General features: G+C 40.0%; 1 protein-coding gene across 1 annotated transcript in view; it reads left to right on the plus strand.

The window, feature by feature from the left end:
- LOC124788859 (putative fatty acyl-CoA reductase CG5065) overlaps positions 1-17159 on the plus strand; it is a 178687-nt gene that overhangs the window by 128168 nt on the left and 33360 nt on the right. Inside the window, exon 6 of the mRNA XM_047256142.1 lies at positions 15939-16178. Within this exon, the coding sequence (XP_047112098.1) occupies positions 15939-16178 (240 nt within the window). The remainder of the gene's footprint in view (positions 1-15938; positions 16179-17159) is intronic.

The raw sequence follows: 17159 nt of genomic DNA on the forward strand, positions 1-17159 counted from the left end.
AAGGATGTTTTCCTCATTCAGAAATATTTCAGAGTCTGTCCTCTGTGAAATGAAGCTGGACAAAATTTTACCACATGTTAACCACCTTAGTGCCATGTGGTAAGGGGGATCATTTGACAGACATTCAACCTTTTCTAGGGAAGACTTAAGACTTGAATTTATGGTGTTTCAGTCTATGACATCAGATGAAATTGACAAAAGAAATCAGAGTGCTCATCACACAGGGCATATCCACTGACTTTGCATAAAGTACTTGCTGATGAACAACTCAGTGTATTTTCACAAATAAAATCACTGATCACTGGCTTCATTTTCTGATTACATTCATCCAAAAAAACCTGCATATAATGTAACCTCCCCCGCCCCCTCCAGTGTGTTGTAAAACATTTCAGCCAACAAAGAGGAAGGGTGTATTTCTCAGATAAAGTGACTGTACCCTTTGAAAGATATTGTCAGCTTTGGTTGTACCAAGAAAGGAAACCATATCTGGTGGTTCTTCAGTATCTTCAAAGCCTGTGTTAATACCTCTAAAAACAATAAGACTTCAGCAGTATCAGAAGCGTCTATTGATTTGTACAGGGCTGTTGAGTACCAACAAACTTACATACCTTCTTGTAACTGATCTGACAAATTACAAGCAATATCTTCAACTCAACATGCTGCTGTATTTGCTGTAAGAGTAAATGTTTTTACATTGTTTGGTTTTGGCAGGAAACAGTTCTTCAGATGCAATTGAAATGCATCTTTTATGTAACTGCCATCAGTGAATGGTTACCTTGTTTGATGATGTCATTGGCAGGTCATAAACTTGTTTTTGTAATTATTTCACTTTCCTGCACATGTTTCCTAAAATTTTTTGTTGAAAACCAATTCCACAATCAATGTTTTGAGTTTATTTATACACCTTGTCCTATTTGTCAAAGTGTGCACCATACTTTTTCTCACATTCCTTAAGAACTGTAATAATTTTGTTGCAGGAAAAACACATTGGTTCGCTGTCTTTCTCTGTAATGAAATATTTCACCACCAACATTGTATCAGTGATGTGACATTCACAGTCACTTTTTTCTTTTTAGTTTCAACAGCCATACTGTAAATGTATTTTTTTTTTAAATCTTGCAATAGCTGCACAGCCAAGAAGTCACAGTCAACAACAGGTAGAGCTCTTGTGGTGGCATTTATGTTATTTATGAGAAATTGATGGCAGTGCTCCTAGCTATGTCTCCTAAATGAGCTGGAAGAATCTCACACTACTTTAAAAAACTTTCACTCAGCTGTGCATCAGATGAAATTGTTTCATGGGCCAGATGTGGTCCAAGGGCTGTTTTTTGGAGATCCCCACTCTATAGCATGGCCAAGGTCCTAAATGCTTGCTATACAGCACAAACTATTTGGATCCTCCACCCAATACTAGTTTGCCTGAACTCAGGAGATGAAAACTTGCTTCCCAACATATCATCACTTCCTGCCACCCTCTTGGACTTAACATGTATTAACATACAATCCCACTCCTCCCTTATCCTTTTTCATTATCATAATTATTATTCCTTATTTAATTTTATTTATTGTAACTTTTCTCTTTTTAACTGTTAATTTAATTAATTTATTTTCAGAGTTAAATTCTTTATTGTTTTTCACTGTTTATCTCCCCCCACTCACGCCACATCTCTCTCTCTCTCTCTCTCTCTCTCTCTCTCTCTCTCTCTCTCTCTCTCTCATTTTTACCCCTCCTCTTTCATCCTACTTCTAATTGTACTATTCGTTTCACTTCTCATTTCCCTTCACCTTAATCTATCTGTGTACCCTTTGCCTAAAGGAAATTTTGAAAACTTTGACACAAATGATATGTTTTTTTCTCAACTGACATATCAACAGTAACATTGTTGGTGACTTTAACATACATATAGAGGACAGAAGTATAAATTCTGGTAGATATATATGTGCTCTTTGTGGCAAATAGACTTCCAACAAGTGATGATGCCTGTATGAAAACCATTATTATGAACACATACAGCTGGGGTTACAAAATAAATTTATTTGATCCAGTGCTAGCAGATCACACTGCACTAACTATGGAGCTACACATGAATGTTATGAGAAATCAACAGTCAAATGCATGACAAACAAGTTATGAACTCCATAGCAGAGTAATCACAAAGAGAAAACTAAATGCATTCAGAGATGCACTGTCTGGCATTGACTGGCAACTGAACATTACATAAATGGTACCTATAGATGTACTAAACTGCCCATTCTAGACACTGAAAACCAAATTTGATGATACATGCTCCTGGTCAAAGCAAAAGAAAAACAAAAAATTGTCAAAGAAAAGATGTGGTACACCCTGAACTAACTGTTCTAAAAATTATTATAATCTTAAGTGGCTGTTCCAAGGCAGCCACAGACTATGAAACCAAGCACATGGTTCACTGTGATATAATTCCTAGATTCAAAACTTAAAGTTCATTCTAAAAACTTTTGAAGTAAGTTTTCACAGGATAGTTTGCATCTATCTTCAAGAGCCTTCCATTTTAGTTCTGTCAGCACCTTTATGATACTTCATGGGTTAAACAAACTTATGGTTGGTCATTCATGCTGCTCTTTTTTGTGTGAGTTCAATATTCCCAGGTAGTCCTATTTGGACTAATTGCAAGAAAGACAAAAAAACTGCCAAAGACATGGTACACGGAACTAACTAACTTAAAAAGTATTGTTATAATTTTAAATGACCATTTCAAGGCACCACAGACATTGAAATCTTGCACTTGGTACACAGGTCCCACACACTTCGGCAATTTTCTTGGATGGATTGCACAGGTGTTTTGTATGCAGTGTCCTTCATGGACTGATTGCATTCCCCTAGTATAGTGGGTGGGGCGGGAAACAGTTTGGACAGGGAACGGGGTATATGACATAGGTGGTGACCTGGACAAGATAGCTTCCCTGACTCATGGCACCAACGTACGCTTTGTTGAGCTGTTCTGGAGTCATGGTTGACCACACCTTGATGGAAGTGTGAGGCGAATCAGTGTGGGGTTAGGGATGGCTCTGAGGACAGATGACTTTGCTCATATTTCTCCAGTGCCCATCAGGCCTATCAACAGATGGGTTTCACTAGGCATGGCCTACACCTAAACAGGTCTGGGAAAGGAAGATTAGTACAACTGATTCATGAAAGTATAGGGGGTGGATCTCGGGTCACACATGGTCAAATACCTGTTGTCATAGGTAGGAAAATTAGGTCATTTTTAGGATAAATCCAGACAACAGGTTCCCCTCCCTAAAGAGTATCTCCAGCAGTTTAAAAATACTGAAACAATTACTCACAAGACAGATTTTAACACTTCAAATATCACACATACTAGATGTCACAAAGAAAAACAAACCATTGGAAAGAGTAACATGGAGCACTTCACTGACTTAAAAATCCTCCATCAAAACATGCAATCAATAAAAAATAAAATACAACTATTAGAAGTTGAGCTGCAATCTTTGAAATGCACAGTAGTTTGTATTACTGAGCACTGGTGTAGAGACACAGAAATCCAACATGTAATATTATCATTGTATGAAAGGGCAAACTCTTACTGCAGAACTACTTCAAGGGATGGAGGACCACACATTTACATCAGAAAAAGAACACAGTTCAAACCAAGACATTACCTCAGTACAGTAAGTGAAGACAAACACTTTGAAATATCAGCTATTGAATTAACAGGGCTTGATATCAACAAGAAATTAATCCTTTTGTGTGTGTATAGACCTCCCAGTGGCAGTGTGGACACTTTTTTCAATAAATTAACAGAAGTTCTAGATAAATTCTCAAGTACAAATGTCAACATAATTCTGTATGAGGACATTAACATTAACACCAATATCATAAATGAATATAGCAGCACCTTCATAAATATCCTTCAAAGTTTTGACATGTCCCTATTGGTCAATAGTGCAACAAGAGTTACTACAATGACTGCATCAGTAATTGACCACGTGGCCACAAATATGGACAGGGAGAAATGTGATGTAGCTGTAAAAGATCTCGGGCTGTCAGAGCATCTCTGTCAAATAACAACAGTAAAATCAGGCATCAAGTCATTCCCTAAACTCCAAGCCTACAAACGACATCTATCAGAAATCAAATAACTAGAAAAACAAAGCTGTGATGAAGTGTATAAGGAAAACAATGTGAATATGAGATTCTCTAAATTCTCCACATTGTTTAAATTGAACTTTGAGAAGGCATTTCCAAAAGTATGCATGTATGTATCAACATCTCACAAAAACTGATGGATAACAACAGGTGTTGAGAAATCCTCCTAAACACTTAAACACCTCATTTCCATGAAAAAGATTAGCAATGATCCATAATTCTTAAATTTCTAACATAGATACAAAAAGATTTATAGGAAGGTGCTGATTGCTGCAAAGAAAGTCATTTAATGACAAAATAATATATAACTCAGAGAATAAAAGCAAAGCAGTTTGGGATATTATAAAAAAAGAAATGGGCAGAGGCAAACGAACACAGGATAACATCACATAGGAGGGGGATAAGGTAATAAATGATCCACAACACTTAGCAAACTATGTAAACAAACATTTTTCAAGTATTGCAGAGAAGTTGCAGCAAAAATTCCCCAAAACAAATATAACACCTGTAAATAATGTTGCACTAAATACAATGATGTTACTTCCAACCACAGAGAATGAAGTCAATAAAACTGTTCAAAAACTAAAAAATAAAAAGACAGTAGGCTTGGATGAAGTACCAATGTGCGTACTGAAACAATGCATAGGGATTATACAAGGCCCCTTAACAAATGTAATAAATGAATCCTTCACATCAGGGACATTTCCAGAGAAGCTAAAACATGCAAGTGTTGTACCTTTGCTTAAGAAAGGTAATGCAGAAGACATAGAAAATTACTGGCCCATTTCCCTGCTGTCAGCACTCTCAAAAATAATAGAAGCAATTATGAAAGACAGATTAATGAATTAAAGGAATAAATACAACCTTTTAAGCAAATCACAGTTTGGTTTCCGAAGTGGCAAAAATACGGAGTAAGCCAATTCACAAAAGTTGTACTTGACGCTCTTGATAAAGATGAGTGTGTCCCAGGTATATTTTTTGATCTTTCTAAGGCATTTGATACAGCTGACCACAAGATTCTATTAAATAAATTAGATGCATTAGGAATAAGAGTGGTAGCTAATGACTGGTTTCAATCATACCTAGCAGACAGGGTACAAAGAGGAGAGATAACACATACTTCAAATAGATCCAAACATTTAGTAAAACTCATATCAGAACCAAAATACATTAATATAGGGGTTCTGCAAGGTAGTATATTAGTACCAATACTATTTCTGATATGTATCAATGACTTTCCTGGCAGTGTTACTCATGGTCAAAAAATTCTCTTCGCTGAGGACAGCAATATTATAGTCACTGAGAAAACAAGAGAACACCTTGCTGAGAAAGCAAATGAAACTCTCGAGGAAGCTTATGATTGGTCAATAAGCAATAAAGTGACATTGAACATAAAGAAAACTAATGCCATGAATTTCAGTTTGAAGAGGACAAATGCAATGTTAAATTAAATGTAGATGGCACCTCTATAGACTGTGTACCAAATGCAACATTTCTAGGAATGAATATTGATTCTCAGTTGAAGTGTTGTGAACACACAAAGGTAGTTGCAAACAGAATGTCATCAGCATGTTATGCCCTTAGAATCCTATTATGGGAATGGGATACGATTATCAGTTGAATGCAATAACTACCCCCATTAAATTCCACATGGAGATATATTTTGTAGTAAGCCATATATGTGTACACAGCTTACGATACAGAACAGAACTAAAAACTAACATGGAGGCTCGGCAGAGCAATCAGAGTCCAAAGATGGTGTTAATCGTGGTTGATACGACCTATCGACACCATACAGCCCCCCCCCCCCACCCACCCACCCAACCTGCAGTACGGAGTACTACTGGTGAGGCTGGAGTGAAGGTCATGTGGGTGTCGGCGTTGGTAGTAGTCGTGCGACTCAGGAGGCACATGACCGGGATTTCCATCTCGGTCTTGGTGGAGTGACTGGCGGCAGGTCCACCTCGTAGTCAGTTAATCAGCGGGGATGGACGATGCGTTGACCGGCCCAAGAGCAGGCATGTGGAATGGCCTGCAGCGCGGTGCAGGTGTGTCTGCCTCATATGCAGATCGAGCCGTCCGACAAGATGAACGCGTGGATTTCTGATGGTCGCACTCACTGGGGAGGGACAGGCTATGCACCACACTGACATTTAACTGCCCTTTGGACGGTGAGACTGCGGTGTCTGTTAGAAGCATGAGCACTTGGTCATCGAAGGTGACGATCGGCATGTTGCCCACGTGGTGTGGTGGCATGTTGCAGCACAGATTAAATGTGGAAGAGCGAGTCTCCACAGAAGGTGAAGTGGTGGCAAAACCCGCACATGGGGTGGATGGCGCAGTGAAACAGTTTGAGGACGATCTTGTCGCTGGCATCTGTAGTGGTGAACAACTTGGCCGACGGGTCAGGATGGGTGAGTGTCACGGTGTGAGCTAAGGAAGTTTTTAGAGCCTTGAAGGTTCAGTCCAGCGAACTGGTTTAAGGTCTGAAGTCTGTTTGCCTGACAGTAAGTCTGTCACCGGGGCCTGCACGGTGGCAGCAGCAGAAGGCAGATGCCAATGGTAGTAATTTATTGTGCCCAAGAAATGTCGGAGTTCTTTGTAAGTAGCCAGAGGCGGCAGTGACATGATGGCCTGCACGCGGGATTTGGGAGGCTGCATTCTGTCTGTGGAGATGGTGTAACCCAAAAATGTGACAGAGGACTGCCACAATTGGAATTTGTCCTTGTTGACCTCGACGCCGCTGACGTTCAAGGTCTGGAGGACCTTGTATAAATGATTTTCGTGTTCCTCAGCCGAGTTGCTGAAAATGAATATGTCATCCAGATATGCAAAGCAACACTCAAACTGTCATAAGATTGAGTCGATGAAACATTGCCATGTTTGTGCCACATTTTACAGGCAAAATGGCATGAAGTTGTATTGGAACAAACTGAGAGGCTTGATAATAGCTGTCTTTGGAATGTCTTCTGGTGCTATGGGAATCTAGTAATTGGCACGTTTACAGTCAATCACACTGAAGATTGTGGCGCCCGATAACATATGAGTGAAATCGTTTATGTTTGGCACGGAGTAGTTGTCCATGATGGTACGAGCATTTAAGCATCTGTAATCACCGCACATTCAAAAAGAACTGTTGTGTTTGGGGATGAGGTGAATCAGTGAAGACCAGTTGCTGTCTGACGGTTGTAGGATACCTGCCTCCAAAAGTTCATTAATTTGCTGCCGGGCTGCGTGCAACTTAATGGGATTGAGGCATCTAACCCTGTGCCTAATAGGAGGGCCAGCAGTGATAATTATCTTGTGTGTCATTCCATCGGTGATGGAAGAAACTGAGAACTGTGCACGAGACTGAGTAACGTCCTGACGTGAAGTTTTTGGATTAGTGGGGCGCAAAGAGGCATAACCATTAGTGCGGGTGGGAAAAGGCAGCATGAAAGTCACATGCCTATTACGTGACTGTGGCATGTGCTTGTTTGGGGAGGTTGGATGCATGCGCAGCACGGATTGGGTTGGGACGTACAGCAACTGTCTGTTGTCAGCAATGCCTTGGTTAACAAGTGCGGGTGAGAGAGGCATTGGCGCCGCGCAAGGAACAGCAATGGCCACCGAGTCACGTGGTTGGCGTGCGAGCAAGGGAGAATGCTCATCAGCACACGGGGTGGCTGCCTGCATGGTGGGTGTGGTCATGTCATGAGAAGCACTGTTGAAACACATGGCACCAAACATGGCAAGTGCATCGGGGGTGCAGTGTCTACCAGATGCATATCGTCACATGCAATTAATGTTTTTGGACTAACATGCTGACTGCCCGAGCTGGTGTTTGCTGGAGAAACAAGGTTAGGTGGTGGCACTGTGGACTGTAGTTTCAGCAGTGAGGTATGAGCCGCGATGAGCTCATTGTAAGTGTGTGCTATTTGTTGTTTCAGCTCATTGTTTTCCTGGTGGAGTTGTGCCATCGAGTCATCTTCTGACAGTAGGTTAGTGACGCAGGTCACAATGTCGCCAGTGAAGCATTTGCATACTAACTCACATGTTGCGAGAGAAACAGATCATGGAACATAAGTGCAGGAGCACAGTATAAGAGCGTTTGTGGGATGGTGTAGCACTGAGCCCTGAACCAGATTCGGAGAGAGTTTACAATGGGACAAAAAATCCATACTGAGAATAGATTCATCGATGTCGGAAATGTAGAAAGTCCATGGAAAACACAGAGGAGGAGATATGTGCACTGTAACTTTGACAGAGCCTGAGGTTTGTAACATTGATGCATTGACAGCTCGCAGAAGTGATCTCGTTGGTGAAAAGATGGGGGAAACCATCGATGTAGGTATGATAGACACGTCAGCACCAGTGTCAACTAGGAAAACGAGCCATGATGAAATGTCAGTCACGTATAAACGACCATTCAGCCGGGTGGATGAGTGGACGGAGTGCAATGTATGGGGACGCCTGTGAGGTTCCCTGCAGGACTTGGCGTCTTTTAGGTCCTGCAGTCAGCTTGGATGCTGGCAAGGTAATTGGCACTTCTTAGCATTATCGCTGAAAACCTTGTGGTACCAGCAGTACGGATGAGCGGGATGTGGTGGTGGTGGTGACAGCGGCAGTGGAGCAGGCTTGTCCTTGTCAATTTGTTCTGGCATGTGTACCGGCACATATGGTGTGTGGGTGAACCTGGAACGTTTGGACAGTGGAGAGAGTGAGCGGATACTGCCAGGCGGTGTAGAAAGCATGGATGTGGAGCGAGCTCTGTCTCTGCCAGCAGACAGCTGGTAAACAGGAGCAGTTGTGCCTACCAGTGGTGAGTAGTGAGCTGGTTGGTGTTGTAGCAATGCATACAGCTGGTCTGCGATGCTGAGACAAGAGCCGATTGACTCAAAGGAGTGTGGTAGCAGGTGAATCTGTAGGTTGGTAGGCAATTTTGCAGACCATACTGCCCATAGAGTGGGCATTGTATGCTCGCTCACGAGCAACCAAAGGCGGCGCCAGAGTTGTGGTGGAGTTCAGTACCCCAGGTGTCCCTCATACAAGATCTTGATGATTGATTCCTGTGGTGAGCAAGCGAGTTGGTCCATGATCATTTTCTTTATGAACTCGTACTTTGTTGGAGGTGGTGGTGAGAGGAGTAGATCGCAAATTAAGTCTGAGTGATAATGGAGGTGCGTGATAAGACATAGGAATTTAGAGTTGTCATCAGACACATGATGCAACTCGGAAAGATGCTCAACAAGTGCAAACCATGATACAGGGTTGTCCTTGTATAAAGGAGGCAACTTCGTCAGACGACCAGGGGAGGGGATGAAGGCGGTGTCGGTGTCCCTTGGAGAACTGGCTGGTACATGGTAGGAGAGCCCATACAGCAGACCGGCACAGTAGGCATAGGTGTGTTACTGGCAAGCACGTCCGTAGCAATGGCGGGTTGCATTGTCCTTGACGTGTCATGAAAACATGACGTGGCTGGTGCGGTTGGTACCATGGGAACGAGCGGTTGCGCAACACATGCGGGGGTCCCATAAACTGGACTGGAGAGTACAGGTACTGAATTGAATTGACCCACCCTGGACATAACATGGAAGGCCAGCACGGCAGACACAGGCAGTGCTGTGGGAGAGGCGAGGGGCTGAGCGACGGAAACCTGGGTCCCCTGCGAGTGGGGGTGGGGATGGGGGGTGTTGGTAACTCGTATGACCAAAGTTTAAGTTCTTCTTAAGTGCGCATGGAGAATTGTGTGCACTAAAATGTTCTTGATTAGTTTGCCAATGAGACAAAACTGGAACATATCACTGTTGATAGTGGCTGGGTGCATTTTGCAATAATGGTAGTGCTGCACATCGCATGACAGTAACTGTTGTTGCAGTCCATTGAGAGTCAAAGTATGTGTGCGAATGTAGATCACTTTGAGCATTAGCATTATACAATCGATCAGTAGGTGAACAGTTATGAATATTATTCACCTCACACTTCACATGTTGGGGTGCTCAGTCCAGCGACACAAAACCCGAGTCCATTGTTGTAGAGTGACAAAGTTTGAAGTTAACGGTGGCTGGAGATCGCGAATTACTGTGAATTAATGTAGAACTGCTCATTGGTGAAGGAATAAAGAGGTATGGCAATTGTGTTTGTGCTTCCAAATCTTCAAACAAAGCATTGGGTGAGGTAGCCATGGCGTCAAGCACATAAACTGTTGATTTACAACCCCCGGCGCAGAAGTCGCAGAAGATGTAGAAACTTTAGGGTCACCGTATGGGAACGGGATACGATTATCAGATGAATGCATTAAATATCCCCATTAAATTCCACATAGAGATATATTTTGCAGTAAGTCATATATGTGTACACAGCTTTCAATACAGAACAGAACTAAAAACTAACATGGAGGCTCAGCAGAGCCGTCAGAGTCCAAAGACGGTGTTAATTGTGGTCGATATGACCTATCAACGCCACACTATCATCACTGTGTAACATGCAGTGTCTTTTAGTTACATATTATTCATATGTTCACTCAACTGTTAGCTATGGCATTCTATTTTGGGGAACAAATGCACAAAATACGAACACAATTTTCTAAATCCAGAAAAGAGCCATAAGAATAAAACCAAAAATACTAGTTGAGCTCAATGTAAAGATCTGTTCAAAACACAGGGGGCTTTAACTGGTCCATGTGAATACATTTACAACTCGGTTGTAAACATAAAAAATAACGTTGCTAATTACTGCACAAACAGCTCTGTCCATGACCATGCAACAAGAGATCAACTCAACTTACATTTACCAAGAAAAGGTTAACATAAAACTCAAAACAGCATTTTCTACCAAGGAATAAAACTGTACAATAAATTACCAAAAGAAATTAAAGAAATTGCAAAAATACACTTATTTAAAAAGGCAGCTAAAAAGTACCTGTTATGCAATACATTTTACACATTGAAGGATTACTTAGATTAAACAGAGTAAGGGTTCAATAAAAAAATTTATACAAATAAATAATAATGTTGTTGTTGTTGTGGTCTTCAGTCCTGAGACTGGTTTGATGCAGCTCTCCATGCTACTCTATCCTGTTCGAGCTTCTCCCACTACCTACTGCAGTGTACATCCTTCTAAATCGCTTAGTGTATTCATCTCTTGGTCTCCCTCTAAGATTGTTACCCTCCACGCTGCCTTCCAGTACTAAATTGGTGATCCCTTGGTGCCTCAGCACATGTCCTACCAACCGATCCCTTCTTCTAGTCAAGTTGTGCCACAAACACCTCTTCTCCCCAATTCTATTCAATACCTCCTCATTAGTTATGTGATCTACCCATCTAATCTTCAGCATTCTTCTGTAGCAACACATTTCAAAAGTTCTATTCCCTTCTTGTCCAAACTATTTATCGTCCATGTTTCACTTCCATACATGGCTACACTCCATACAAATACTTTCAGCAACAACTTCCTGACACTTAAATCAATACTTGATGTTAACAAATTTCTCTTCTTCAGAAACGCTTTCCTTGCCATTGCCAGTCTACATTTTATATCCTCTCTACTTCAACCATCATCAGTTATTTTGCTCCCCAAATAGCAAAACTCCTTCATACTACTTTAAGTGTCTCATTTCCTAATCTAATTCCCTCAGCATCACCCAACTTAATTTGACTACATTCCATTATCCTCGTTTTGCTTTTGTCGATGTTCATCTTAGACTCTCCTTTTAAGACACTGTCCATTCTGTTCAACTGCTCTTCCAAGTCCTTTGCAGTCTCTGACAGAAATACAATGTCATCGGCGAACCTTAAAGTTTTTATTTCTTCTCCATGGATTTTAATACCTACTCCGAACTTATCTTTTGTTTCCTTTACTGCTTGCTCAATATACAGATTGAATAGCATTGGGGAGGGGCTACAACCCTGTCTCACTCCCTTCCCAACCACTGCTTCCCTTTCATATCCCTTGACTCTTATAACTGCCATCTGCTTTCTGTACCAATTGTAAATAGCCTTTCGCTCCCTTTCTGCTTTCCCCTCTTTGCTTAGAACAAGGGTTTCCATCTGAGCTCTTGATATTCATACAAGTGGTTCTCTTTTCTCCAAAGGTCTCTTTAATTTTCCTGTAGGCAGTGTCTGTCTTACCCCTCGTGAGATAAGCCTCTACATCCTTACATTTGTCCTCTAGCCATCCCCGCTTAGCCATTTTGCACTTCCTGTCGATCTCATTTTTGAGACGCTTGTATTCCTTTTTGCCTGCTTCATTTACTGCATTTTTATATTTTCTCCTTTCCTCAATTAAATTCAGTATCTCTTCTGTTACGCAAAGATTTCTACTAGCCCTTGTCTTTTTACCTACTTGATCCTCTGCTGCCTTCACTATTTCATTCCTCAAAGCTACGCATTCTTCTTCTACTGTATTTCTTTCCCCCATTCCTGTCAATTGTTATCTTATGCTCTTCCTGAAACTCTGTACAACCTCTGGTTCTTTCAGTTTATCCAGGTCCCATCTCCTTAAATTCCCACATTTTTTCAGTTTCTTCAGTTTTAATCAACAGGTCATAACCAATAGATTGTGGTCAGAGTCCACATCTGCCCCTGGAAATGTCTTACAGTTTCAAATCTGGTTCCTAAATCTCTGTCTTACCATTATATAATCTATCTGAAACCTTCTAGTATCTCCAGGAGTCTTCCATGTATACAACCTTCTTTCATGATTCTTGAACCAAGTGTTAGCTATGATTAAGTTATGCTCAATGCAAAATTCTGCCAGGCGGCTTCCTCTTTCATTTCTTGGCCCCACTCCATATTCACCAACTATGTTTCCTTCTCTTCCTTTTCCTAATGTCGAATTCCAGTCACCTATGACTATTAAATTTTCATCTCCCTTCACTACCTGAATAATTTCTTTTATCTCATCATACATTTCATCAATTTCTTCATCATCTGCAGAGTTAGCTTGCATTTAAACTTGTACTACTGTTGTAGGCATGGGCTTCATGTCTATCTTTGCCACAATAATGCGTTCACTATGCTGTTTGTAGTAGCTTACCTGCACTCCTATTGTTTTATTCATTATTATTATCCTACTCCTGCATTACCCCTATTTGATTTCGTATTTATAACCCTGTATTCACCTGACCAAAAGTCTTGTTCCTCCTGCCACCGAACTTCACTAATTCCCACTATATCTAACTTTAACGTATCCATTTCCCTTTTTAAATTTTCTAACCTACCTGCCCGATTAAGGGATCTGACATTCCGCGCTCCGATCCGTAGAATGCCAGTTTTCTTTCTCCTGATAACAACATACTCTTGAGTAGTCCCCTCCCGGAGATCCGAATGGGGGACTATTTTACCTCTGGAATATTTTACCCAAGAGTACACCATCATCATTTAATCATACAGTAAAGCTGCATGCCCTGGGGAAAAATTACGGCTGTAGTTTCCCCTTGCTTTCAGCCGTTCGCAGTACCAACACAGCAAGGCCGTTTTGGTTAGTGTTACAAGGCCAGATCAGTCAATCATCCAGACTGTTGCCCCTGCAACTACTGAAAAGGCTGCTTCCCCTCGTCAGGAACCACCCATTTGTCTGGCCTCTCAACAGATACCCCTCTGTTGTGGTTGCACCTACAGTGCGGCTATCTGTATTGTTGAGGCACGCAAGCCTCCCCACCAATGGCAAGGTCCATTGTTCATGGGGGGGAAATAATAATAATAATGTTAGATGTTTTATAATCATTATAAATAATAATAATGATGATTATAAAACATCTAACATTCCACATAACACCTCCACTTTATGTTTTTCCTTTTTTTTCCTTTCTAGAAACACTCTCCCCTTAAGCTACACTTAGCACAATACTAACACCTCTTCCTCTTTCTGAGCTCAACATTTCACTCATTATGGAGGGATGCTGACTCAGTTTTTCAGGATAGCAAATGGGAAGTAGCGGTTCAGTGTGTGTGTGTGTGTGTGTGTGTGTGTGTGTGTGTGTGTGTGTGTGTGTGTGTGTGTGTGTGTGTAGTGAGTGAAGTGTTATGAAACCATGTGTGTATAGTGTGTGCAGTGACTGATAGTGACATATGAGTGAACAGTGTGGCATTACATTACTTAATAAGTTATTTGTAAAAAGGTATTGTATACCAGGAGTAAAATCTAATGACTGTCTCTAACTTAGAAATCTGTCGATACATGTGTATACTAATTAGTTTGTTTTAAACTGGTCTAAACTTGTAATTAGTTGTAAAAAAGAGATCTACAGATGAATAAAGGTACTACTACTACTACTACCACTACTATTCTACAAATGATCCACAAGTTGCCACCTGCTTTACCTATGACTGTGCCTTTGTGTTCATTCCATTTCTATACCTACAACTTGTTACACCCAGGTATTTGTATGATTCCGTTTGTGATTGACTGATATTATAGTCATAGGATATTAGGTTTTTTTGTTTTGTGAAGTGCACAATTTTACATTTTTGAACATTCAAAGTAAATTGCCAATCTTTGCCCTACTTTGAAATCTTATCAAGACCTGACTAGTAATTCATTATAGATAACTACATCATCCGTCAAAAGTCTGTGGTTACTATTGATATTATCTGCAAAGTTGTTAATATACAACCCGTGATTAGTGAAGGGCCCAACCCACTTCTCTGGAGCACACACGAAGTTATTTTTACATCTGGTGATGACTCCCCATCACATGCTGCATCCTCCATAACAAAAAATCCTCAATCCAGCCACATATTTTGCTTGAGACCACATATGACCATACTTTTGATAATAAGCATACATGTGGTACTGATTTTTGGAAATCAAGAATGCTTTATCTAACTGACTACCTTGAACAATGGCTTTCAGTATGTCATGCAAGAAAAGTGTGAGCTGGATTTCACATGATTTATGTTTTCAGAATCCTTGCCAGTTGTTATGATGGAGGTCATTCTATTTGAGATACCTCATTACAGCTGAAGCTGGATGTCATGACCACTATCACTGGCAGTCCAGTCAGAGCTGCCCGTGGTAGCGGTCATGTGTGTATGAGGTATGTGTACTTGTGTGAAAGTGTGTGTTTATTTCTTTGCGGAAGAAGGCTTTGGCTGAAAGCTATAATGGGTAGCTGCCTTTTCCTTGTGCGTGTCTGCAACTCAGTGGGTCATCTTTATGGTGAGCAGAAATCTATAGTTTTCCTAATATTGTTGATAATCCAGCCAGGCATTTCCATTGTTTGATGAAATATATTTTGCTCAAAAAAGAGTTTTATAGTAAAATGTGTAACTTGTTTTAATTAGTTGTAATGTCATTTATTATTTGTACTGAAACTTATGAATATCGTAAATTTGACACAGTCTGCCCATTTATGTCTATTGAATGATGCAGATTTGATAATAAATTGTAATATCTTGACTTCTCACTCTGTCTTTTTATCATCTCTGAACTGAAGCTGGTAATATGCGTACCAGTGTACTATCTTTGGCTTCCAACTCTGTCTAACCACTCATCCTTCACTTTGCCTCCCCTTGTCCTGATGGCAGGTGGGTCCCTCTCATTGTGGAGTTTGAGAGCTCTGCCCTTCCTTTCTACACTTCCCCAGCTATTCCTTTTCTTCCCCGCAGAAGGAATGAATAGCTCAAAACACCAGGATTTTCATTCTATTATTTTTGTCTTCACACATCCATCTTCTAGTAGATACTGGGACAACAGATGTTACTGTGTCTTGTTTGTAGTAAAGATAACTCAGCTGATGGTATTAGTTAGTACATAAAAAATGTAACCATTTCATTACTGTGACAATGAATTTATGTTGTTTTTTTAGACCAGAAGAGATGCCTGTGTATAATTTATCAACATCATCTCTGGTGCAGATTACATGGGGCGAAGTATTAGAACGTGGACGTCAGATTGTGTATGAGAATCCATTTGAAGGTGCTGTTTGGTATCCTGACGGAAATATTCGTACTAATGAAACAGTACATTATCTTCATGTACTCCTATTTCACATATTTCCAGCTTATGTAATTGATTTTCTACTGCTGCTTACTATGCAGAAGAGATTGTGAGTATGAGTTCTGTGTACTGTAAGTGTGTTATTTTCTTCCTTTCTTATGGGCTCTTTATTCTGACATAGTGCTATACTATTCACTTTCTAAATAATATTGATGTGTATATTACTAATTCACCAATAATCTCAGTAAATTGAGAATAAATATTTTTACATGGTGGGATTAATACATTGTCTTCTGTGGAGAATGTGGAGCATATAACAACTGATTTATTTATTATTTGGATCAAAATAGCACCTAACTTCTACATAATGCTTTGAGATTATTTAAAAAAACTTTTTCGATTTGACAGAGGGAAAAATAGCAGTACTCATTAAACTTTTCAACGTGTTTTTTCTCTTCCATTGTAAAAAATACTTCCTATCACTATTAAATATTTCTCTTTATTCCATTTTGTTGACTATCCACAACTTTAGGTTCATTTTTTTGTTCATTACTACTTTTCTCACAACAAAACAATGTGCTCAATTTTGTTTATAAAATATCCTTGTCTTCTTCTTCTTCTACTTTTCTGGGATCTTCTTTTCTGCAATGTATCTGGCCTCCACAGAGTATTCATGCCAGTAACACATAGTTTCTACCCTCTGCATTTATAAATAATCTAGGCTGCTAAAAAAGGTTTCAAGTAAATTATATTTTTTACAGTTTATGCCTTTCACCTAGTCACAAATTATTCTTGCAATGCATGTGATTTTGAGAATCTATATCTAATTGTGTTTCCTTTTACATCTAAATATTTTGAAATTATCACTTTAGTTATAGTAAGCTCAACAACTCAGTTAACAAATGTCTGTCTACTGTTTTGTTTTAGTGTAACAAGAGTGAACTGAGTTCCTAATAGATAGCACACTTTCTTTACTTTTTTCTTTAATTTTCTATTAAGTGATGTAGAATTAATTATTTATCTTAGAATACAGACTGAAGAAATACAAATCTATGTTTATAATATTTGTAGATTAAGAGTAAGGTTCTCC

Source organism: Schistocerca piceifrons, chromosome 3 (genome assembly GCF_021461385.2).
Source record: "Schistocerca piceifrons isolate TAMUIC-IGC-003096 chromosome 3, iqSchPice1.1, whole genome shotgun sequence".
NCBI classification, from domain to species: domain Eukaryota; kingdom Metazoa; phylum Arthropoda; class Insecta; order Orthoptera; family Acrididae; genus Schistocerca; species Schistocerca piceifrons.